At 38.5% G+C, this 26,318-nt stretch overlaps 2 protein-coding genes and 1 long non-coding RNA gene across 4 annotated transcripts; all 3 read left to right on the top strand.

The window, feature by feature from the left end:
• The first annotated feature begins 1,619 nt into the window (after positions 1 to 1,619).
• LOC146579806 (uncharacterized) lies at positions 1,620 to 4,884 on the top strand. 2 transcript variants are annotated; one of them, XR_014890767.1, is made up of 5 exons: positions 1,620 to 1,867; positions 2,282 to 2,345; positions 2,705 to 2,857; positions 3,224 to 3,314; positions 3,909 to 4,884. It is a non-coding gene; the product is annotated as an uncharacterized LOC146579806 (long non-coding RNA). The 2 variants fall into 2 exon arrangements; XR_014890766.1 differs by lacking the exon at positions 1,620 to 1,867 and having other exon boundaries at positions 1,877 to 2,345; positions 3,909 to 4,883.
• A 3,323-nt stretch (positions 4,885 to 8,207) lies between these two features.
• Positions 8,208 to 10,223, top strand: LOC146579805 (sterile alpha motif domain-containing protein 9-like). The gene has a single exon (XM_085268003.1). It carries the CDS (start codon positions 8,208 to 8,210, stop codon positions 10,221 to 10,223), a length of 2,016 nt encoding a protein of 671 aa, XP_085124129.1.
• Positions 10,224 to 20,987: 10,764 nt separating this feature from the next.
• LOC146579804 (macrophage mannose receptor 1-like) lies at positions 20,988 to 25,264 on the top strand. Its single transcript, XM_085268002.1, has 5 exons — positions 20,988 to 21,063; positions 21,271 to 21,609; positions 24,408 to 24,734; positions 24,882 to 24,973; positions 25,178 to 25,264. Exons 1-5 carry the CDS (start codon positions 21,006 to 21,008, stop codon positions 25,262 to 25,264), a joined length of 903 nt encoding a protein of 300 aa, XP_085124128.1. The 5' UTR covers positions 20,988 to 21,005.
• The last annotated feature ends 1,054 nt before the right edge of the window (positions 25,265 to 26,318 follow it).

Below are 26,318 nucleotides of genomic sequence, written 5' to 3'. Positions count from 1 at the left end.
TTTTGGACTCTACAAGAGTAGCTTCCATGAGTCATAGTTCAAAATAATTCTTTATCTTTAATCTTCTTTATCTTACAGGTTTATGAGACTTTGTACACACTGTTTGTTTGTCCACTGTGTGAAAAGGCCTTTTAAGCTTCTCTTACTTTGAGAGTACACTTCCTTTAGGCAGTAAAAAAACACCCTAGCATGTGAGCTGCCTGAGCTGACCATATTAAGCGTATCCACTCTTATTGAAATCAGACAGAGCTGTATGAACAAAAGCACAATGGAGACTAAGGTTTTCATTCAAAGGGATTACCTGTACATATGCTGACCTATTCAAATATTATAGCCAATTGTTAACCTGTGCTGCAAATATGGTTACTGCTTTGTTTTGTTTTGTTTTGGGAGGAGTGCAGCTTATTGTTTTGTTGGTCGTCATGACAAAAAGCAATGACTGTAGAAAAGATGGATGACCTGGCTGCACTTCCTCTCATTGTACAAAAATGAAGTCAAAATTTCACACTTGTGGGAGCTGCAATGTTGCACTTTTGGAGCCAGAGCCTGTGCAGTAGTGACTTGAGGTGAGGGTCTGTGTCAACCTCCTGCTAACACACCCACTGGACGTGACCACGAACACGCCCCATTATACTTTTTACGTAGCCCGGCTGCTTCAATGTACCTGCTGATGGGTTTACCGCGACTGACAACTCGTTAAATTAAGGTAAATACAACCATGTCACTATTATAAAAAAGAGGCAGCTTAACATCTTATAAGATAAGATAAGATAAGATAGAACTTTATTAATCCCTCGGGTGGGTTCCTCTGGGAAATTCGACTTCCAAAAAAGGCACAGCAACGACCGAAGTTACAGTTACAGAATTGTTATATATATATATATATATATATGTATATATATATATATACACACACACACACACACACACACACACACACACACATATATATAAATACAGAGACAAATATAAATAAAATATACAAAGGGGATAAATAGAATAAATAGGAATAAAAAATAAAAATACAAGTGAATTGCACATTTCAAGTATTGAGTCTATTGCACTGTTGACTATTTACAAAAAGTATTGCACAAGGTATTGTACAGTGAGGTGAAGTTTTAGTTTTACAACATCTAAAATCACTCTGCTGTTAATTCGTTTGCTAGATTAGCCGTTAGCATACGCATTGTGTTAGAGACTTGTTGCTAAGCAATGTTACACAATTGTTACAATCATAATCTGTATGTTTGAATGAGTCAGCACTCCTTAGTTTTTGTTATTCATTTTTAGTCAGAGATGAGATCAGCTGCACATTCCACAGCAATGTTCGCTCTAAGCTGCGTGCGTGCGCAATTGCGCACTCCTGGCACGTCTCTGCGGAGAAAAAAATCTACGTTGCGCACAAAAAAAAATCTAACCTGAATTGAAATTAAAGTAAATATGTTTTGCAGTGTTAGTCAGTAAGTGAGTGGCTGCTCCAGTATGGGATTAGAACGATGCCACCTTATCCCATAGTCCAGCCACTGATGCGATTCACATTCGCATATACGCAGCTAATCAACATCGTTGACAGGCTACACTGAAAAAAAGGGACTGACCATCTCTTGGATTTATGTAAGCATCTTGCATGCATTTAACACAATTGCCTCATGTTTTAAAGTTAAATGTAACTATATAGTGTAAAAACTACATGATATGCAGAAAGGGTGTATTAAATTGTTCATATCATGTTCAGGTGACGTAAGTCAATAAGATAGCAACGTTAAATCTCGTGAAACCACGCGTGATTTCATCTCGCGGGCTTTGGATCGTGGTTTAAAAAAGGCATCCATCTCAGTCAAGTCGAGCAGCCAACTCTACGTTTTTGGTATGTCTTGATTTTTTGAATTCATTTTTACCATAATTCAGCCAAATGTAGTTAAACGTCTAGAGTGTCGCCATGTAACATGCTAAAAAAGAGCCGTTAGCTTATTTGCTGTTTTATCTGTTGTCAAAGAATTGGCGCTTTTTCATTTGAATTTGTCTTTGGCACAAGAGCCGTAATATCACATTAAACCTAATTACGAGGCACTCATAACATAATTTGGTTTTCTGTGTGAATAGATTTGTCAACTGACTCTTCAGTTACATTGTGTATTTACTGCACCGTGGTGTTAGTGAGATTTTGGACATTGAACAGCTTTAGCTAATATCATCAGCGGCATTATGCTAGCTTACATCCCTACCCCTCCTGCCCTCACCTGCTGTCCTTTTGTTTTTGTTTTTTTTGCTGCACATTGAGAGATGACCTCTATTCTGCATTTCACCAGGAGTCAGCTGATGGATTGTGGGTTCAAGGTGTTATGGTAAGAAAGTATATTCTATTTTCGTTTCTGTAACTTAATTATAATAGGTTTTTTTATAATTATTAGGTGCATGCATACTCACCCTATTAATACAACTGAGAGATCCAAAATCTGCCATAGGTTTAACTTATACCTGTATGTATTGCCAGAAAGGTGATTACTGGACTCGCATTAATGCACACTTGAACTGAAATGAGGTTGTAACTTGTGGGTTGTTGGGTTGCAAATCAGAAACAAACATCTTTGGATTTTTTTTAATCCCATAAGATCTGGAAACACAGTTTTTATTCAACAAAACATTACTGATTAACCAAGCACAGTGCCTGCTGTTATTTCAAAATAATTTTATGTCATTTCAGATAAAATGCAGCATTCCAGTGCATCCCAACCATGCCTTTACAGTCAAGGTTTCTGACGGAGCTGAGTTTCTCTCTGACAGTCTGCTGAAAGTGTTTGCAAAGTGATCGGGGGAACAGGGCACAAAGCTAAAGGATGTAGCTGCCATAATGACAGTAAGAACTTTAAAATTCTTTAACTACAAAGTGTATATGTATTGCATTAGGTCAGTAAAAGATTTTTATGCTACATCCATTGAAACAGTCAACTATTACCTGTGAGTAATGATTCCACTAAAAGGATGCCATAATTTTCGTCATGCATTTACTGGCCCACTGAGAAAAAATTATCTTTTTTTAAAAATAAATGTTCTGGAAACTATATATCCATAAAGTTGATGTCAAACAGGAACTTTTGATATTGCTTTGTAGATGCTGGTGTTGCATGTTGACTGGTTTAAAAAGTCAAGAGTTTTTGTCTGGGATCATTTTCTTCTGTGCTACTGAAAAGTTCACAAATCTCTGTTTTCTTTGTTATAATAGTCAAGGATGACATTAATGCTCGGAGTCCCTCATCAAAGTGCTCCGCATCTGTGTGAAAGACAATTGCAACATCTTGGTGCAGGAGTTCATGGTGAGTGTTTTATGAGTAGATTGTGGCTTTGCAACATTTAAAAATGCATTTAGTTATCCACTTGATCCTCATTGGACTGGTTAGGACCAGTAGTCCTCTTTAATAATTTGAAGTTCACATGAGGCCTGGTAGTGAACTCGGCCGCCGGCCCTTGAGGCCCCATCCCCACCCCTGTATTAGGGGTCACATCAGTGTGAAAAAACTTTAAATTTGTCATTCTAATGAACAAAGGAAAATCCCACCAATATTTACATTAGCTTTTGTTTGAAAAAATGACCAACTGACCAACAGCTAACCAAATTGTGGGGCTGAAAGTCTAAATTCTAACATCTTCTGAGTGACATAACCTGGATTTCTGATGGGCCGGTGTCTTTCTAACAAAAACTAATGTAAAGCATTTGAAATTATTATGTTTTTCACCCTCTCTTAGAAACTCTGTTAGACCATGAATGGCAGCATGGCAGGCCACTCTTTGGCTATAGCTATTTACTATGTTGCTTGCATTGGTTTAAATTACTCTAACATTAGAACTGGTAGATTCAAAAGAGATGAGTTTAAAAAGGAATCTTAAAGAAATGTTTTGTGTTTAACCAGGACTTGACTGAGGCCACTGCACAGATTGAGAAAACCACAATGAACATCTGTCTCCAGAGGATGCGGCAGGCAATGACTTTTCTGATGTTGTTCTTCAAGATCTGGATAACGTGACCTTTGCAGTAGCCATGCTGTTTGGACCTTTTTTATTCCTTCAACATGAGTTACCCATCACAACTCTGCTACACTTTTGAGGTGATTCAATGGGTGGTAATGGAGTTGGATGCAACTCAGCTCTCAAGAAAAGCTCACAACTAAGACAAAACTGCTCCTGCAACGAAGCTCACTGTTATGCATGTGAGGTGACCAGCTCTAGGTGAGAGGACATTTAAATCTCACACTTGTTCTGCTGCATTTTTGAAGCTCAATTCCAGGAACGGATCGCAGGGTTCATTTTTATATACTCTGCAACTGCCATGAGGACGAGCCGTTTTTTGTTGTTGTTTGTTTTTCCTTTTGCTCTGTACAAGTTCTGTTTGTCTGTTTGGCAGCATTTTTAAATTTCTCTTTGTATTTTTTCTTTCTTTTACTAGTGAAGAGATGTAGCGTGAACAGTTATACAGTCTAAATATCCCATATGGGTCGTGTGAAATGGTATTTTCAGTTTCATTCAGTTGAAGTAAAGAACGTTGAATATTTCTAAGTGTGCTGTTTTGAACCAAGATGTCACAGTATGATCAGTGCTGTAATTTTTGACAGTCACTGTATCAATGTTATTTTTGCGTCTCTTGAATAAAGGTTTTGACCTGCAAGTGCTAATTTCTTTAGTTATTGGGGTAAAATGGGTAGTGTTAATAGGAAGGTGTTTGCCAATTCAGTAACCTAATTTAATGTTAATGGAAACTAACATTACCTCAAATTGTTTAGTCATAATTGTTGTTTAACTGAATCTTGACGTTAGAGGCCTTAAATAGAATGTTTTGTATTGTTCTTTCCCAACATTTTTCAAAAGAAACAGTCCAATTTCTTTGCTGTGATTGATTCCAGAGAACACGGAAAAACTGACATTATTTAACTGTTGATTTATATAGATTCAGTAGAGGAGTAATGTCAGTTTAATTCTTTACCTACTGTCAATGCAGTGAAATTAGACATTTTGTTTTGAAAGGTTACTGGTGGATGCCAGCAACCATCTTGGAAGAGAACAATACAATCTGTTATAAGGCCTCCATTTGAAAATTGTGTATTTGATACTAGAATATAATAGCAAAATGTAATTTGAAGATAACATGTAGTATTTAAGTGACCAAGTAGTATTGGGTAAAAGTTATTGAATCGTGTTGGGATAACATGAGAAAATTGTGAAGGATTAAAATATTCCAAGAGCTCAAATTACTTCATCAAAACATGTTTAAGTCACATTTTATCAACACAAATTGCACAAGTTTATTGAACATGAATAAATTGTGTTAATTTAACTCAATTGTTTAAGTTGCTGCCGAAGCAAAACATCTGTGTGCAACAAATGTCCACCATTGAATTAAGTAAATCCAACAACATATTTTTTTCAGTGTATAACAGCGTCCTTATGTGCCGACACCGGTGTTTTAACTAGCAAAGCGGCGTGATGAGGAGTGAAGCCACGTTAATGACAACGTGTACAACCAGAACAATTGACGAAAAAAAGTGTGGACTTTATACCAGTTTTTAAATTGTGTTGATAGGCCACAAAAACCAGAGTTATGATAAAAATATCTGCAAAGTCTCGTTTTCTTCCTGAATACTGTTGTTGTTTATATTTACTGCAGGAAGAAACGGTAAAAACTGTGTTTTATAAGGAAAACCTCGAAAGCACTCTCCGCCTGAGAAGCAAAACCAAAACAAAAAACACCCCCCACCCTTTCCCATTGGTCGAAAAATGTACCATGTTGCCCAATCAAAACATGGCATTTGTTGTTTAGGAAGGGGGAAGTTTTAGGAGTGACGGCATTGTTTTGAGATGAAAGATTTGCGATGTTCAGCGCAAATCTTGTGTAGTTAGTGTGTAGTGTAGTCAATAGTTTTGTTGTGTGTGTCAGAACAATGAGGCGACTGCTGAATGTTACAGGTGTTACAGCAGTGATACATCTCCTGTTGTCAGGCCTGCAGGTATCAGGCTGTTGTTCTCCTTTATCTCATAGTGGACAGAATATTTTTTTTGGAGTGACACAAATAATTTGTGTGACATCAGACTTGATACAGAACAGCTGATTGTTCTGTAAATAGTTTGAAATGTTTGTTTAAAAAATGCCTTGGCTGCATTTTTAGGTAAACAGCTGCAAAAAACTTTGTTGTTTGCATAACTGAGTTACTTTTTTTGAAGAAGTAACTATATAATTAATTGCCCAACATTGGACATTATATACTGTATTTTGCAGACAGAGAGTTACAGGACTCTCTCCCAGACCACAGACTCATAATACAAAAGAAAAAGAAAGTTGTGTTTTCAAAATTGGAGTTCAAGTTATTTTTACTTCCAATACTGTTAACATATTACACAGGTCATGAACAGGATTTTTTTTACATTTTCATTGTAAGTGGGCTAAAGCAGTTAATTAAAAGTAGTCTAACATAAATGCTGTAATTTGATTATTTTAATAAACCATGTAACTTGGATGGATTCGATGCTGCCGTGACCACAGTGCACACGTCTGCTGTTGCTCACAGTGGTCCAAGGGACCGCTCATGGAGTTTGTGTGTTCGCTCAGACACATGAAAAATTAGAGGGGACATTGCTCCACAGAGGCCCAGAGTTACTGTTAATATCAAAAATGTAATGCTGTCCTTTGAGATTTTAACATAAGACTGAAGATGATATAAAACTGAAGATTTAAAGAGTTTTAGACCCATTACACTGACAGAGCACTCCACAGCCTGCTAACATGGAAACTTTAAATAAAAACAGCAGCAGAAGGTTACAGTCGCAGTAGTGTAATTTATTATTTTCATTTAATAATAGAGTCCACATTATTATCAACAGATACATCCACCCTGGGGGGAAACTAGTGAGGGAGGCCATCGGGACCAAGCTGGGTTTCCTGCGTCGAGACGTTTGGAGAAATTCATCCCTTTCTTTCATCACAGCTGTCCTGTGCCAGATGTTCTGTTGACTCACTAAGAAAGGTATCATTTCAGAAACATCAGGAAGACTGAAGCTTATGATCTTCACCAGCAGCTCCCTCTCAGGGAAATCTTTAGCACTCCTCTGTAGGCTCGCTCGAGAAGATGGATACACCCAGCATTTCATGAACACTGTGATGGAGACCTTTGCTTTGCGTAATGTTATAAATACTTGGATAATGTTCAGAGACTCCGGAACTTTACATACAGGTATTACATTCAGTCCTGTAGAAAGTTATACATTTAAATATATATTATGCTGTCTGGTTACGCTGGTATGAATAAGTCTGAATTACTTTATGGTAAATAACACACTATCTGCAAAAAACTGAAAGAATTCCAGATTGGACATTTTGTAGTTCAACAAGCAAGTGACAACCTTTGACCTTCATCAGGTTTTTAGTTAACTTTGTCAAAGAAAAAAAAAAGCATCATATTCTCTGAGTACATTCAGTGTTTAAAACTGAACCTGTGCAGGTCTGATACCAGAAACTTTCTGAAATAATAAACTGAGGTATTGTTTCTGATAATATGTAATGACACAGTTACATGGGTGATTAATACGTTTGACCTTTTGTTTTAATCTACAACAGCTGCAGTTTTCACTGACAGCACATGTGATACTTTAGCCTTTGTACTGTTTTCATCAGTTAATTTTCCAGTTAACATGTGAACATGTTGGATGATCTGCCTGCTGTCATTGGGTGGTGCTGAGGTCTGAACCTGAGGACAGCTCCTGTAATCACAAAGAGAACAGAACCATCACAAACTGAAATATAAAGTTTATCTCTCAAATCTGAAATGGGATAAGGTTATCATATTGGTTTCAAAATTTGCGACCCGACAGAGGGCCGGTGTCCTGCAAGTTTTAGATGTGTCCTTGATCCAACACAGCTGATTCAAATGGCTAAATTACCTCCTCATCATCTCTTGAAGTTCTCCAGAGGCCTGGTAATGAACTAATCATCGGATTAGTTCGATATCTAAAACCTGCAAGACACCGGCCCCTGAGGCCTGGACTTGGATAACCCTGAGTTAAACTATACATGACAGTGTAATTATTTTATATTTAAAAATTAAACACTTAACATCTGTCTCATCCACATCTCTTCAGGTATCTGTTTCTGCTTCAGAAACTTGTCCAGTGGGATTCAAAGAAAGACATAAAACCTCTCTATTCTGAAGTCTAAGCTTAAAGCCATGGAACAATATTTAGCAGACGTTTTGGAGACTGACATCACAGATAATCCTACTGTGTCCAGAACCAGGGAGCTGTTCTCTTTCTTGGCACTGATTAATGCTTACGTTCCTGAGTTTCACCTCCCGATGCAACAGTGTCAACAGATCCTTGGACCACCTGATCCAATCCACGGAGGACCCCCATTTGAACAACGAATGGAGCCTTTTACCTCCTTCATTAAAATATCCATTGAAGGTGTTTCAATGGACCAGGAGCTAGCACGGGAAGCTGTGGAGAAACTCAATGACTTTGGGTTTAACCGAAGTAAAACTGTGAAGAAATTAATGGATTCACTTTGTGGTGCTCAAACTGAACCATGGGTAATACAATTAATCAAAAAAATGTTAATAAAGAGAGAAATGGGAAAAACTTGCAAGGACAAATTTTCAAGGTTAATTACAGACATCTTGAGAAAAGAAAGGTTTAACCACGCTGTCTCTATTTTGACATCTGCATCACAAAAATTCCAAACAAACCCTGTTTACCCGCAAACAATTTCTCGTCTATATCACACAAAAGCAAATAACTCAAAACAAGCTGAAAAATGGGCCAAGATAGCAGTTGCAAGAGCTGCAACCTCTTACATGGCTGACACTCTTGGACAAGTTCATAAGAAACGCTTGATTAATGCCAGTAAGGATATTTTAAGAAGGGCACAAGAGGCCTTCCAAGCATTTAAAAAAGTAGAGAGGAAAGCTGAGGATGAAATACATGATGAAATCATGCCAGATACCTTCAACAACAGAGGTCTCTTTGGTTGCATTCAAGTGGCAAAGTTAGCTTTTGATAAACTCAAATACCGCTCTGCAGATATTTATTTACCAGATATTTATCCATATATAAAAACAGAAGTTGAAGACAAGTTTGACTTTTTTGAATGGTATCTAACCTACTCCAAACCTGGCATTAGTAGCTTGGAGCCACATTTCTTCTGGAGGGATGTTGCACTCTGTTATGAGCACTACACAAACAGAAGAGCAGCAAACTCCACCAGCTTTCCAGGCCTCCTTGATTTGCTGAACCACGGTCTTTTCATGTCAAAGGGAAGACGTGCTAGATTTGAGGAACCTGAAAAAACTGTGTCTGATTTAGAATCAATTCAAGAACGTCTGAAGGCTGCATACGAGGAAAATGTTGAAGATATCAAAGTAGCAGAAAGCTACATCCTCTCCAACATCCTCTTAAGCAACAAGAAGCCAGATTCTCCAAACCTCAGCCCAGTGAATGAACTCAAAAACACCATTCACACATTCTTGGAAAGAGGAGAAGGAAGTAGGAGACCTGAGTTTTATCTTTTGTCCCTGATGTTGTTTTGGCCTGAAAATCAGGACAATGAAGCAGCTGGACAAAAGGCCACAGAGGACAGTAAGTCAGCAGACTCAACCTGGGAGGACAAGGACACTGATGAGGAACAAAACAGAAAACCTGGGGAACCTGCACAGCTTCCTGCTGACCTCATATTTGACCTCAACCTGCAACAGCATGTCACATTCATGAAGGAAGCGTTTGTGAGAACAGGCTATGCCATCTACCTTCGAGGTCGTTACCTGTTGCCACTGTTTTTTCTGGGAAAAGGCTCCGGACTGAGCAAATGGATCCACAAATCCAAGCTGGATGCAATAGTGGAGGAGAACGTGGACAATGAGCTAAATGATCAACAAAATGAAAACATTGATTGGAAGGAGAAGATGAGGCGTATCAATGATCTCTGGCGCAGAGGGAAAGTATGGCACATTCCAGAAATCAGAGATATCCTTCTTCCGGTCCAAATAAAGCTGTATTGTTCTGCAGAATCACAGAAGCATGAAGAACAGGAAGTGTGTGTTTGTGCAGGAGACCAGAAAATAAAAGCTAGAACAGAAGCTCAAACACCTGAACCAGCGCTGCCAACGACGCTTTTCTATCTGGGCTTCACCATTCAGGGTCCTGTTGTCTTTGAAGTTGGAGTCCTTAACTCCATCAGTGACCATCAGTGAACTCTATTATGGACATTTACTTTACTGGGTTTACTGTGAAAAACAGTAAATGTAAAGCAAATAACAAAGAAATATTAATATGAAAATAACAGTAATTTTATTAAAATAAAATGTATGTTTCAATTAGCTGAAAAACTTAATAACTAATTAAAGTTTTTTATTTAGCCAGTTATAATCTTTTCTGAATCTGTATTTTCCTACATTTCATGATTGTGACCGTCAGTGAACTCTACATTATGGAGTCAAAGGAGCTTGCAAAGAAAAGCGTCTGGACTTCTTTAAGTTGCTTGAAGACGTTTCACCTCTCATCCGAGAAGCTTCTTCAGTTCTAATGTCAAATGGTGGAGAGTCCCAGATATAAACCTAGTGGGAGTGACCCCCCACAGAGGGACAAAAAGACCCCCTGATGATCCTCTAATCGCCTGAGCCAAGGTGGGAAACTGGGCGTGGGTCCCAATCCGCCAGAGTTTCGGGTGAGTTCATTGTGAAACCTGGCCCCACCTTATCATGCGAATTCCTGAGGTCAGATGGCCCAGGATGTGAGTGGGCGTTAAGGTGTCTGGGAAGGGATCTCAAAACTGGATTAAGATAAGATAAGATAAGATAAGATAAGATAAGATAAGATAAGATAAGATAGAACTTTATTAATCCCTCGGGTGGGTTCCTCTGGGAAATTCGACTTCCAAAAGAAGCACAGCAACGACCGAAGTTACAGTTATTATTATTATTCATATATATATATATATATATATATATATATATATATATATACACACACACACACACACACACACACACACATATATAAATACAGAGACAAATACAGAGACAAATATAAATAAAATATACAAAGGGGATAAATAGAATAAATAGGAATAAAAAATAAAAATACAAGTGAATTGCACATTTCAAGTATTGAGTCTATTGCACTGTTGACTATTTACAAAAAGTATTGCACAAGGTATTGTACAGTGAGGTGAAGAGGCACTACAGCTTAGTTGTTCCCCCCCTCCTTTGTTGATTATAGATGGCAGACAGTTGGTGTCGTAAACCCCCGCCTCTGTTCAAAGATGGTCGCTCACAGTGGACATAGATGGCTTCTTTCACTCCTCTTTCAAACCATCTGTCCTCTCTGTCCAAAATGTGAACATTGGCATCCTCGAAAGAGTGTCCTTTATCCTTAAGATGCAGATGGACTGCTGAGTCTTGTCCTGTGGAGGTGGCTCTTCTGTGTTGTGCCATATCTGGGACTCTCCACCATTTGACCTTAGAACTGAAGAAGCTTCTCGGATGAGAGGTGAAACGTCTTCAAGCAACTTAAAGAAGTCCAGACGCTTTTCTTTGCAAGCTCCTTTGACTACGATGACCTGGATGATTGAGAACCTTCACAGACATTCTACATTATGGACATTTACTTTACTGAGTTTACTGTGAAAACAATATAAGTAAAGCTGGATTCATACCTGCAAAAAACTGCAAATAGGTGTTTGCACGTGTAGATAACGGAGAAATAGCAGTTAATATAAAAATAACAGTAATAATTTGCTTTAATTAATTCAGTCTGAAACAGAGTTATTGTCGTGTTTAGTCTTTGATTATTTCTTGTTCTTGTTTTGATTTTCAGCTCTGATTTTTAATAAAGTGTAATGTCAGGTAGCTTCCAGATTGGTTTGTTAATTTAGATTTAATTTTGTTGTTTAAATGTATTACTTCCTAATAATAATATTAACAGGGGAACTTGGTAAGGTGTTAGATATAGTAAGTATAGATTGGGTATTAGAACGCAAACACTTTCAGTCACGTTTTCATCCAAGTCAAAGAGCAAAGCATTTATTTTTGTGTTTTATTGATTTTTTTGTTAGCATCTGATTATTTTTTATTTGTTTTTCAGTTAGCTGAAAATCTTTTTAACACCTAATTTAAGTTTTTACTTAGCCAGTTATAATGTCATCTGAATCTGCATTGTCCTGCATATTCTGGTTTATTAAGGAAGCATATCTGTCACTGTAATCACTGCATCCAAAAAATATATTTTGAAAATGTAATAAAAATATTTATAAATATATAAACCTGAACTGGGATTATCTCCTTCATGTGTGTCTTTGTATAAATTTTAGCTGCAGATGTGCACGGAGAGATTTTAACCAAGTTCACCTTCCTGTCACATGAATAAACACAAAGCTTTTATATGCTGTTATATTTTATTGATATGCCTGAAGTTTCAAATTATTGGCTTTTGGTAAAATGAGGAGTCTTAATTTAGTCTGAATGTCATCCGTGACTGCAGTTTAGTCACCACACCAACACACAACCTTTAAACAAATGGTTTTTCCATCTTGCATTCAAATCATCTGGAGAGGGGCACAAATGCTTCTGTATTCTCAGTCCATACTAATCTCTAATCCGGATGTCTTGATGCATGCTCAATCATTCAGGCAAGGAAATCCCAAAATGTGGATTCTTTTCATCTGGACTCACTCAAGTGACTACTTCAGTCTTTGCTGATTGCAGCTCTCCCCAAAGGTTGTCCAAACAGAAACAACGTTGAACTCAAGAATTGACCACACAGCTGACTGTGAGCCGACATACTCAGAAGGGAGCAACTCTTCTGGATGGAAAAGGAGACATTTGCTTATTCAAGTCCACTTCCACATTGGTTTATGTCCTCTGTAAACATGTTCCAAATTATGGTAAGATGGTTTTAGTCTCATGTCATGCAAAAAGACTCATTTAGTTAATTTTGGTCCCTTTTGTAGCCAAATAGAGTTGGAAAAAATGAATTTGGAAATAATACAATGATAAATGCTCAGTTTAAGTTCAAGTCAACAAATTGCTCTTTTACAGTGTGGTCACCTGTGTATAACTTAACCCTAATACAACCTGGCCTGGAGGAGTTCATACTTAACTCAATAACTGCAAGGTTTCCAAGTCCTGTGGCTGTAAATTAAGCCCAAATACATAGCCTTCTATGTTTGAAAATTCTACATTTTCTCATTCTCCAGTTATCACACTCACAAACGGCAACCGACAGTCCGTCCACCCACCTGTCCACCCAGCAGGGTGACTCCATCAGCCTTTTACGACTAGGTATAAAAAAGAATACATAGAACAATTTCATTGTGCATTCAAACTGAGGCATATTATGGATTCTATTCTGTGGGTTTTCAATGACTTTAATCTGCAATTGACTGTGGGTGAGTTATTTGTATATTTGTTAAATCACTTCGACTTAACATTAAACTCATCACTGTACTTATGAACTATTTCTGTGGCTTTTCTTAGATCTGGCTGAAAACTGAATTCACCTCACAGTTGTGTAATGCAGTTATTGATATTCCTAACAATAAATATAGTTTGTAAAATATGGTCAAAAGTGGAAAATGTGTGGCTGTTCTGGGCTGTTGGGTAGTTTTGGCATACAAGTTAAATTATATTGTGTCATAATGAAGTACGATTAACTTAATAAAATAAAAATAATAAACTACTTTATGTCACAAGTGCAGTACAGAAGAAAAAAACAATATTTTGTTCCATACTGAAATTAAATGTTTTATAGAAAACATTTTCTTAAATGCAAAAATAAATAATAATCTAAAGTGCAGTCAAAGTTCAAAGTCAAATGAAACAATATATACGCAATCTAAACTAAGGCATAAAGAATGTACCTTGACTCTGTCTTCTTTGAAGCTGTTCAACATTAATATCAGACAAGTTTTTGTGCTGCCAAAAACAGATGTTATGATGGAGTAGTTATCAATTACCCAATTTCCTTAGGGGTCAACCTTCAGGATCAATAAAATTTTATTGAATTGAATTGAATTAAAACCTAACAACACTCAGGTCAGTGAATCAGAGTTTAATTTTTATATATACATATATATATATATATGTATATATATAGCAGCTGGATAGCGTAGTGGTTAGACTACACGCCTTTGGAACAGAGGATCGCAAGTTCGATTCCTGCCTGGGGCGTCTGTATCCAGTAAGGGTCCTAAGGCTAGACCCCCTATGCTAAGCAAGCCTACCGCAGACATGAGCGAGACAGATAAATATGAAGGCATTCCGGCTCGGACGTCGCCCGGATCAACAAGGTCCGCGTCAGGTGTTGAGGAACCAGGGCACCCTGACGAAAAGTGGGCTACTGGAACAAGAAGGCATCGGTGGGCAAGAGACGAAAACAGGGCGTTGTTGGAATGCTACTACGCAAGTAACCCTGGCGGAAGGGGCTACATGAATAGGATGAGGGACCTATGGATTCTTCGATACCCAACATCCACAATGACGGCGAAACAACTAGTAGCTCAGTGTTCCAACATTCGAAAGAAGGGACTGCTCTCACAGCTAGAGATTGACGAGGTACAACACAAATGCTACGGCAAGGAGGAGTCAGGACGCCAGGTCAGGGGGGAGATATCATCACCCGAGGTTGGGTACATAGCCCCAAGTGCGATAGGAGAAGGATCGTTGAGTGCGAGAGGAACTGACCTGAAAAATAGGATCATGGCCAAGCTTGAAACCTGGATCCCCCGTAGCCGGTTACCAAGATTACGTGAAGTACCCTCAGAAGGTCTGCTAGATGATGTTAATGCAGCACTACGGGCAATACCTACAACCACGATTACCGACACTAACAAGCTGATCTACAATACGGCAACAGTGATCAGTGAGATGCTTGGCTACAAGTTGAACAGCGACAAGGGGCAGTACCCCGATCGTGTACCCCGCCTCTCGCCCTATGACAGCTGGGATAGGCTCCAGCGCCCCCCGCGACCCTGAAAAGCGGAAGCGAATGGATGGATGGATTATTTAAAACTGTACAATTTTCAGGTACCTGTACTTTATTTGAGTATTTATTTTTCTGACAACTTTTTACTTTTACTCGCTACATTTTTAAACAAATATCTGTATTTTTTACTTCCTGTGTTTTCAAGTCGTTACTTTAGGTTCTTTTATAACGTTTATACTTGCGACTCAAAGTAGGCTGGAAGGAGTGCTGGTATCTGTAAATTTTAAATCTATAAATGGAGTGACCCTTTTATAAGTGTCAGGTAATCAACATTTCCAAAAAAATTCATCAGCAAACACACAAACTGTTTGTGTGCAGTTGTGTTGCACAGTGTGTTGATAGCTTCAGGTCAAGCTGCTGTGCACTGGGAGATTTAAGAAAAGACAGGAAAGGAAAGCAAGAAGAGAGGTTCTATTTATTAATAAAGGTTATTTATAAAGGTCGTAGAAAGGACAGCTCAGTGACACTTGATAAAATGCAAATTTAAAGCTTATAAGTTTTGTCATCATTTTGATTGTTGGATTCTTCTCTGTGTGTGTTATTGTCGCCTCTACCTTACAATATAAAGCTATTTGAAGCAACTATTGTTGTGATTTAGCGCTGTACGAATAAAATTGAATTGACATGAACTGATTACATATTCAAATCAAGTTCAAATTCAAATTTTATTAATCACACACACAATCATACACAGTACAACATGTAGTGAAATTCTTATTGCTGTGCAATGCCCGACCATTAAACTACAGTAAAGAAATTTGCATAATTTACAAATTCAACATTTAAAAAGTTTACAGAAAAATTAAATAGATAAATTTACAGTTAGAAAAAATTACAGAGAAAGAGGTAATAAGAGTTGCATAATAGATTAAAAAAAAGGTCTAACAGATGTAAACAATAAATTAAGAATTTAACCTAAGACGTAAAGACTAAACTAAGGATTAAAGGTAAATTATAAGATAAAAAGAGAATGTGAAAATAAACAGTGTGCATGCGGTGATGTGATGTATGAGAGTCCAGACTACACCTGGTTCAGGGCCTGAATAGCCTGGGGGCAGAAGCTCCTCCTCATTCTTCCTGTTTTGGCCTTAAGAGAGCAGAAGTGCATCCCAGACCTCAACAGTGAGTAGAGTCCATTGTTGAGATGGGAGAGGTCCATCATAATCTTTCTGGCTTTAGTCTTGTACCACTTAGTGTAGACAGACAGCAGGTCGGGAAGTTCAGAGCGAATGCTGCATGGCCGAGCACACCACTCTTTCTTTTAGCTGTGCAAACTACTGAGTAGTTTCACACAACATTTCAGTAACACAAAGATACTATAGCTGAGTTTAGATACAGTGGGGCAAAAAAGTATTTAGTCAGCCACCGATTGTGCAAGTTCCCCCACCTAAAATGATGACAGAGGTCAGTAATTTGCACCAGAGGTACACTTCAACTGTGAGAGACAGAATGTGAAAAAAAAAATCCATTAATCCACATGGTAGGATTTGTAAAGAATTTATTCGTAAATCAGGGTGGAAAATAAGTATTTGGTCAATAACAAAAATACAACTCAATACTTTGTAACATAACCTTTGTTGGCAATAACAGAGGTCAAACGTTTACTATAGGTCTTTACCAGGTTTGCACACACAGTAGCTGGTATTTTGGCCCATTCCTCCATGCAGATCTTCTCGAGAGCAGTGATGTTTTGGGGCTGTCGCCGAGCAACACGGACTTTCAACTCCTGCCACAGATTTTCTATGGGGTTGAGGTCTGGAGACTGGCTAGGCCACTCCAGGACTTTCAAATGCTTCTTACGGAGCCACTCCTTTGTTGCCCGGGCGGTGTGTTTTGGATCATTGTCATGTTGGAAGACCCAGCCTCGTTTTATCTTCAAAGTTCTCACTGATGGAAGGAGGTTTTGGCTCAAAATCTCACGATACATGGCCCCATTCATTCTGTCCTTAACTCGGATCAGTCGTCCTGTCCCCTTGGCAGAAAAACAGCCCCATAGCATGATGTTTCCACCCCCATGCTTCACAGTAGGTATGGTGTTCTTGGGATGCAACTCAGTATTCTTCTTCCTCCAAACACGCCGAGTTGAGTTTATACCAAAAAGTTCTACTTTGGTTTCATCTGACCACATGACATTCTCCCAATCCTCTGCTGTATCATCCATGTGCTCTCTGGCAAACTTCAGACGGGCCTGGACATGCACTGGCTTCAGCAGCGGAACACGTCTGGCACTGCGGGATTTGATTCCCTGCCGTTGTAGTGTGTTACTGATGGTGACCTTTGTTATTTTGGTCCCAGCTCTCTGCAGGTCATTCACCAGGTCCCCCCGTGTGGTTCTGGGATCTTTGCTCACCGTTCTCATGATCATTTTGACCCCACGGGATGAGATCTTGTGTGGAGCCCCAGATCGAGGGAGATTATCAGTAGTCTTGTATGTCTTCCATTTTCTGATGATTGCTCCCACAGTTGATTTTTTCACACCAAGCTGCTTGCCTATTGTAGATTCACTCTTCCCAGTCTGGTGCAGGTCTACAATACTTTTCCTGGTGTCCTTCGAAAGCTCTTTGGTCTTGGCCATGGCGGAGTTTGGAGTCTGACTGTTTGAGGCTGTGGACAGGTGTCTTTTATACAGATGATGAGTTCAAACAGGTGCCATTCATACAGGTAACGAGTGGGGGACAGAAAAGCTTCTTACAGAAGACGTTACAGGTCTGTGAGAGCCAGAGATTTTCCTTGTTTGAGGTGACCAAATACTTATTTTCCACCCTGATTTACGAATAAATTCTTTACAAATCCTACCATGTGGATTCATGGATTTTTTTTTCACATTCTGTCTCTCACAGTTGAAGTGTACCTCTGGTGCAAATTACTGACCTCTGTCATCATTTTAAGTGGGGGAACTTGCACAATCGGTGGCTGACTAAATACTTTTTTGCCCCACTGTATTCTGTCTTTGTATACAGTAAACTGTTAGCGTAAAATGAAATTTACTGAAGCTCAATGGCTTCATTATTTTTATGGTGCTTTTGTAAACATTTGATTACCAAATAATAAATTACCATGTATTTTGTGAATTCATTCATAGTTAATATTTTTTGTAAATATATTAGGTGCAATATATGACAACATTTCTCTGCCTGGTAGGCTTTGAGACTAAACAAATAAGGATAATTTTCCATTCAAAGAAATTCCCACAGTTGACGTCAGCCATATTCAAATTCTTTCTGTGAATTGCAGGAATGTTCTTTGTGCTTTTGACGACCAAGACCAGGACTGCAGAGGTGATGACTGTGTCACATTCAACAGGTAACTGAGGACACCCCGATGGGCCTCTAAGACTGAGTCTTTCAAAAGTATAATGTGTTGATGACTCTACTGGATATCACACGACAGCAGACACTCAAGTTTAATGAAACCAAGCAGGGCAAATTAAGAATGACAGGTTTCTGAGGGAGTGGAACGAATCGCCATTTGAGTACCAAGGCTCCAATAACTGCAGCTAGTGACTGGATTCTGTACAGCCCAAGTTTGTTATTTTTTATTGATCAAAATTTTATTTTATTGATATAAAATGCCAGCTCAAGAGCACTCTACCAGCTTCTACCAGCAGCAAAAAAAGAAGCCCTTTTAATTAGCAATTGACAGCCCTTATCATACCCAGCTGCTGATAAGCCACGTCCTCCTCATAACCTTTCAGTGTGTGTCCACACTTAACAAAACAAACACCCTATAAAGATTTATATATCATATTTTATAATTAAAAATAATTATAATGTTTTATACATAATCAATAAAATATGAGTTTTTATTGAAAGTATCTATGCAAGTATGTGCAAAAGTTTTCCTAAAGAGCAGTGAACTGGACATGTGTGTGCTTAATAAACTGGCAAATTACAGCAGGATATTCCTATCCTCGGTCAGAAGGCACAGGTGACTTATATGATGAAAGAGAGGGTCCACAGCAATGATAATTTGGGTTCCTTTAATCCAAAACATCTTCAGAAGTGAATTTGTGTGGGTATATGTATGTGTGGTTCTGTAAAATAACGGAAATTACAATTAGAAAACAATTAAAGTCAACCAAACTGGTCTAAATAATACAGAAAGGGTTGAACAGAAAAATCTAATTCAGAAATGACTAAACACCACCCCCTGGTGGACACAAATGGGCTGCTGCACAGGGATGGACTCCATCTTTACTTTGAGCAGCTCAACCACAAGGGTGGCGCCATTTTGGTCAAATCAACATGAGTAACCACAGTGTCTCGTGGCGACACAAACCACTGGCAAACTCTATATAAGTATCACACGGCATACATGGGCGAGTATAGGATGAGTTACAGCCATAGAACAAATACAAGGCACTTATCATTCACGCACACGCATGACACATGTTCAGTACAACTAACCAGCTCCACCAGCGCTATAACGGTCAACAAGCGCAAAAACAAACCCAGGATGGGAGCAATGTACCATCTTAGCCGCCATTTTTACTTCGATAAACAGAGCACGTTGTGTGTGACGTCTTCTTTTGCACATGACGTCTTGGGGTTTCTTTTGTTGTTTTGTAGAAAAGATGTAAATCAATTAGAACGATGCTGTATTAGTTCCAGACAACGTTATTAAATCATGGGGTGTACTTAGTTTGTCAAAGGACTTACATACAAGTTATGAATGTGTATATATACACATATATACATTTTAAAAGCATTTTACATGAGCTGACTTTTGTTGCATTATAGGTAGTCTAAGCATCGTTTCTGTCAACTTTTTATAGCAGTTTTAGGAATCCTGTGATTATATGACACTGATTTGCTTTTCTTTCTGAATGACTTAACAAATTTGTGTTAGTGTGATTTTAGTGTATAATTACCCTCAACCAAATAGTAACATTTTATCTTAATAATTTTCTTAATTTCTTATATTCCACTTACCTGATGACTGTCAGTGGTTCTTTAAATCTTTTGTGATGCATCTTTAACCAAATACATTTCAATTTCTCCAAAACTGCTTTGCACACTGTACAAGTAAATGCACCTTCAGATCTACAGAAGGTGCATAGATAAAATATATCAGATGTAGTGGACAATATCAGACACTTGTTTAACTCTGTGTATAATTCTTTTAAATATAAATTAGTAAAGGCAAAATCTATATCTTTATTTCAAATTGTCAATAGGTGTATTTAAAAAAGGTGTTCTTTTGTGTTTCTTGTTTCCAGACTAATTCATCTTAATACACAAAATCATGAATATGAAGAAGACATTTTGTGAAAACAAAATCTTTTTTATGAATTCAATAAATAAATAATATCAAAGATCATAAGATTAACTATGAAATAAATCAATGTAAACTATTTTGAATCCTCTCTGTGCATCTAGTTTTAAAAGCCCATTACTGCTACCTATTATAATGTTGTAAACTGGGAAGCATCTTGTGAGAACAGGAAGAGCCAAGTGACAACAGAGAGATTTAACACCCAGCACTGGCTAATTTGCAAAGTGGGCCCAACGTGTCAAAGAAACTGAATAAGAATAATTAAGCTTTGTTTTCTGATGCAAGCAAAAAGTACACTGCAATATTCAAGAATCAATAAATGAATCAATTTCCATTTGTATATATTTTTTGACTGATAAAAGTATCCTGTCAAAATATGATCTTGAGAAACAACCTGGGAAACAAACAAACAGACATGAGTAGACAAAAGAATAATAGGACAATAAGGATAATACCAAGGTTTTTAAAGCCTTAACACCATAACTATAGTTATAGATAAATATAATCTCTGCTTCTATCATTTCTATGGAAACGTTAAAGTTTTCCATTTAATTGGTGTCATTAATATTGGGATGAAAGTTTACAGATTTTGCTTTTAAAATTATTTAGCCAGCTTCTACTGCTTCTGTAACGTTATAGTACAACATACTATGATCACAACATTCAATGGATGACTGCTTGTTATTATTCTGCATGTTTTGGCTGCAGGAATTTTTGTAATGCTTTTCATGACTACCACCAGGATGGCACTGGTTTCGACAGGGTCCAGTAAAACAGGTAAATAAGCACACTGGTCAGTATGCATACACACACACACACAGACTTTAGTTATGATCGTGGCAAACATTTACTCAATAATTATCGTCATCTCTTAAAGCTGCATTGGCACACCATTGTCTCTCTAAAATTTTTAAACAACATTGGAACAAACTGAGAATTATTTCTTGGCGTCTGTGTGTAAGACTGGATAATCTTGTGTTTTAGTGCAGTATCACTTCATCAATGAAACCCTGACTTGGTATGAGGCTCAGAGGTTCTGCAAAATAAAATACACTGACCTGGCAACCATAAACAACATGGATGAAGAAAATCAGCTGGTCAGTACACTGGACAGTCAAGCGACCGCCACATGGATCGGACTTTACAACGGAAAGAACAACAGGTGGCTGTGGTCTGATGGGAGCGGCATGGCGAGCTTCACCAAATGGAGCTCTGGTCAGCCAGACAACTATGGCGGCATAGAGTCGTGTGGAGAGATGTATGATAACAGCTTCTGGAATGATGAGTCATGTGACGTAACCAAAGCTTATGTGTGTTATGAAAGTGAGTAAATTGCAATCACACTTTTGAGAGTGATTAAAATTAACTTTCTGGACTTAAGAGTGCATGCTACTTTTGCTACTTTTGATCTGTCTAATAATTTTAATATGAAATATTTATTGATGATGATAAATTTAATCTATATTAGTTTTATTAGTAATTATTATTATTAGTTCTATCTAAAAACAAAAACAAACAGTAATCAGGTGAGTAGCACACACAATGATCATCAGAATCAGAATCAGAATCAGAATACTTTATTGATCCCTGGGGGAAATTATTTTTTGTTACAGTGCTCCATTTTAAACCAACATTAAGACAAGACAGACAATACGCTAACTAAGAATAGTACAATATATACATATATATACATACATACATACATAAGTCACTTATAAATAAATATTTGGAAAAGAAACATGTGTAGTTGTAGCAGCAAACAGTGTGTTAAGTGGATGCGTTGTACAGGGAGCTGGCCACAGGCAGGAAAGATTTCCTGTGTCGTTCAGTGGTGCTTTTCGGTAATCTCAGTCTCTCACTGAACGTGCTCCTGTGACTGACCAGCATGTCATGGAGTGGGTGGGAGGTGTTATCCAACATTGTCTTTATCTTGGACAGCATCCGCCTCTCCGACACCACCTTGAGGGAGTCCAGCTCCATCCCCACAACATTGCTGGCCTTACGGATCAGTTTATTAAGTCTGTTGGCATCTGCGACCCTCAGCCTGCTCCCCCAGCATGCAACAGCATAGAGGATCGCACTGGCCACAACAGACTCATAGAAAATCCTCAGCATTTTCTGGCAGATGTTGAAGGACCTCAGTCGCCTCAAAAAATAGAGACGACTCTGGCCCTTCCTGTAAAGTGCTGTGGTGTTTTTAGCCCAGTCCAGTTTATTGTCAATGTGAACTCCAAGGTATTTATAGTCCTCCACAATGTCAACACTGACCCCCTGGATTGAAACAGGGGTCAAGTGTTTCCTGGTCTTCCTGAAGTCCACGATCAGTTCCTTGGTCTTTGCCACGTTGAGCTGCAGATGATTCTGCTCACACCACGTGACAAAGGAGTCGACCACAGCCCGGTACTCTGTCTCATCATCCCTGCTGATGCATCCAACCACCGCAGAGTCATCAGAAAACTTCTGAAGATGGCAGGTCTCTGTGCAGTGGCTGAAGTCTGTGGTGTAGAGGGTGAAGAGGAAGGGGGAGAGGACAGTCCCCTGTGGTGCCCCTGTGTTGCTAATCACCTTGTCAGACACACACTGTGGGAGACGTACATATTGTGGTCTTCCTGTCAGGTAATCAACAATCCAGGACACCAGAGAAGCATCCACCTGCATCGCTGCTAACTTATCACCCAGGAGGGTCGGCCTGATGGTGTTGAAAGCACTGGAAAAGTCAAAAAACATGACCCTCACAGTGCTCGCCGGCTGGTCCAGATGGGTGTAGACACGATTGAGCAGGTAGATGATGGCGTCCTCTGTTCCGAGACGAGGCTGATAAGCGAACTGAAGGGGATCCAGATGTGGTCTTACTATGGGTCGCAGCTGGTCCAGGATGAGCCTTTCCAGGGTCTTCATGATGTGGGAGGTCAGTGCCACGGGCCTGTAATCCTGGGGGCCACTGGGACGAGGCGTCTTTGGTACAGGGACGAGGCATGATGTCTTCCACATCACCGGGACCCTCTGCAGACTCAGACTCAGCATAAACAGTTTATGAAAGACTCCACACAGCTGGGGGGCACAGGCCTTGAGGACAAGGGGACTCACTCCGTCTGGTCCAGCAGACTTGCCTGAGTGAAGTCTCCTCATTTGCATCTCAACCTGGTATTGAGTGAAGGTGATGGGTGGGGGAGGGGTGTCAGGAATCTCACAGGAGGCAACATGTGAAGAGAGAGGCTGGCACAGTGGTGTGGCTCTGGATTCCAGGCTGACTGCAGGTGAGGTTGTGGGGGTAGGAGCAGACACTGTGGTGTCGAATCTATTGAAAAACAGATTCAACTCGTCGGCTCTATTCTCACCTCCCTCAGCTCCCCTGCTGTTGGTTGGCCTGAATCCAGTGATGGTCTTCATGTCCCTCCACACCTCTCTCATTTATAGTCATTTTAGTGATGAGATTATGAGAACTCAATATTTTGGCTTGAATAAACATTTGTACAACAACTATGTTACCAAAAGGATGTAATATATGCCACCAACTTTGGTTATTCTCTGGGTAGGTTTGTATTTTCTCCTCAGGCTCATCACAGCTCCTTTGACTGAACTTTAGGATGAATTCCAGTAGAAAAAATAAAAATAAATAAAATGTTGGTTATTTAAAAATGTTGATATTTCTAAAGATCCAGTTATTAGCTCCCTGACCACATTTCTGGTATTTTTAATGATACAATGAGGTTGAGAACTTTTTTTAAAGTACCAAAGATAAAGCATTGTTGCATGATGTTGGTCATTACAGTAATGACCAACATGATCCAACGATGGCTGAGCAAATAATGGATCATAAACAGACTAAATGAAGGAGCAAGTGATTTAGTGACCAAGATAACACAGTTCAAGCTGACGTCGTACTGCAGTTACATTCAGTTTTGTTTATATAGTGACATATCATAAAACAGTTGGCTGTTTAAAGCCGCTTTAAATTTTAAGGTAAAATGTTTACCTTAAAATTGTGTAAGTGTTTATGACCAGAAACATCATGGCTCTGCTGTTAGTAATTTGGCTCTAAATCTCCTACCTGACTATTTTTCTTGGCTGAAGATACAAGACTAACTCTCTTTTATTCATTTCTCTATGTGTGCCTCTAGTTCAGCAGGATGGCAGCAAGAAGTATGTGGTTTACACACAGGGACAAACCTGGCCAAACAGTCAAGATCTGTGCAGGCAGAAGCACACTGATCTGGCATGTGTGCTTACAGACAAGGAAAATGCAGCGATTGCTGCAGTTACCAACAGAGTGTGGTTCGGTCTGTTTAAAGACTCCTGGGCTTGGTCAGATGGAACAAAGACCTCCTTCAGGTACTGGAAAAGAGGCGGAAGTTATAGTGGAAACTGTGCTTCTGTGGAAGGATCACAGACGAGACGCTGGATACCAGCTGACTGTAACCAGAAAGCAACATTTATCTGTCAAGGAGGTAAGTTCCTGAAATACACAAGTAATAAATCAGTTCCTAGAAAAATGTGATACAACTGTTGTGTTCATTCAAGCTTCAGAACATGGGTTAAAAAAATAATAAAAATCACAATAATAACTGATGTAGTTCTGTATTTGTCTTCTACAGATGCCAAAGTAAAAAAGATGGTCATAAGGATGAAGGTGAAGTCTGATGTGGATCTCATGGACTCCACTGCCTCCAGTCAACTCCTAATGAAGGTACAAGTGTAGATTCAAGGTTCCTGGTCTCTTTACTAAGAATTAGGTACAAAAAAAATTATAAAAGTAAGCAAAAGTTCTTTATTTTGTTCTAAAACAAAAAGAAATTTCACATTTAACATGATTTAAAAACATTTAGTCGTGATTATTACCTGTTTGTTACACAAACAGCTATTTTCTTCTATAATGTCTTTTATTTTTAAGTTGGAGACCATCCTGAGAGATCAAGGGGTGGCTGATTTCAAACTCAGCTGGCAAAGTGATAAAAATGGCAGTGTCTTTCAGCGTTAGCTACAAACCACGGAGAAGACGGGGATGAGATGCTCACTGCAGACTGTATATATCATGCATCAATTCAACTAGTTTTCATTTGAAACATACAAGTCATTTTGTGGAAAGAAATATAGTTTAAAAGCAAAAACAAGTTAAATATGTTTTTCTCTTTCCAGGATGCTGACTGCAGAAGTACCCATGTTGTTTTACTGTAGTGCTGATGGATGGATTGTTTAACCTTCTATGTGGACGTCACATTTTGGGTTCTTTAAACCAAAATACTCAATTTTGCTCTACAAGGGCCTGATATCCACTTACGAGGACATTATACCGCTACTGTTCTATCAAAATTTTAAACGAATATCCTCATATGTGGCTCTCATTTTTCTTAGAAACAAAAATTGGGTAAAAGAAACAAAGAAAATCTGGTGATTATTTGTTTTTACATTCATCGGGTCCCAATCAGCCCAAATATCAAAGAGAAATTAAAAATGCATACCGTGGAAGAGTTCAGGTCTTAGTAGGTTAAAGATCATGTCTCACCTCATTGAATCTAGGTGGGAACTATAGGTGGGAATAGTACTTATACAACATAATATTGAATAAGGATGAGCTTTAAAAATGCAGGAAAATGAGCTTTCTCTCTCCATTCCTATCACTGGAGAGAAACAAAAACATGTGGCCTCTATAATGCTACAGGCAGCCACTTGTATGTCCACAATAAAGTATTTTTTCTGAATTTTCAACTTGTGATTCACATTTGTTTTGATTTGGTATTGATTTTTGATTCTGATCCCCCATCCGATCCCCTACACTCGCTATTGTCTTCTAAAAAGAAATAGCACTATTTAAATTTTTTTTTTTTTTTTTTTTTTTTTTTATCTCAGAAGTGTTTCTTAGACTTCCCTGATGATGGTGATACTTCCACATGCCAAACATAAGGCACTTGAAATAACTTGCTTAATATTAAAAAATCTTTACACATAATTGAAATGTTATCGTCTTTTTTTGTCTTTAATTCAATAAGACATACTTAATTTTATAATTATGGTGCAACACATTGCTCAGTGTT

Source organism: Mchenga conophoros, linkage group LG3 (genome assembly GCF_057382185.1).
Source record: "Mchenga conophoros isolate Kocher_MC1m ecotype Shallow Benthic linkage group LG3, M_conophoros_male_GT1.1, whole genome shotgun sequence".
Lineage (NCBI taxonomy): Eukaryota > Metazoa > Chordata > Actinopteri > Cichliformes > Cichlidae > Mchenga > Mchenga conophoros.
The sequence above is the reverse complement of the archived record's forward strand: the minus strand, read 5'-3'. Positions and strand labels throughout refer to the sequence as shown.

Bases quoted from the DNA above. Each gene is read 5' to 3' on its own strand.
- LOC146579805 (XM_085268003.1), top strand. From the start codon at position 8,208: ATGGAACAATATTTAGCAGACGTTTTGGAGACTGACATCACAGATAAT.
- LOC146579804 (XM_085268002.1), top strand. From the start codon at position 21,006: ATGCTTTTCATGACTACCACCAGGATGGCACTGGTTTCGACAGGGTCC. The intron at 21,610-24,407 runs GTGAGTAAATTG...GTGTGCCTCTAG, and splicing joins AGCTTATGTGTGTTATGAAA to TTCAGCAGGATGGCAGCAAG. The intron at 24,974-25,177 runs GTACAAGTGTAG...TTTATTTTTAAG, and splicing joins CCAGTCAACTCCTAATGAAG to TTGGAGACCATCCTGAGAGA.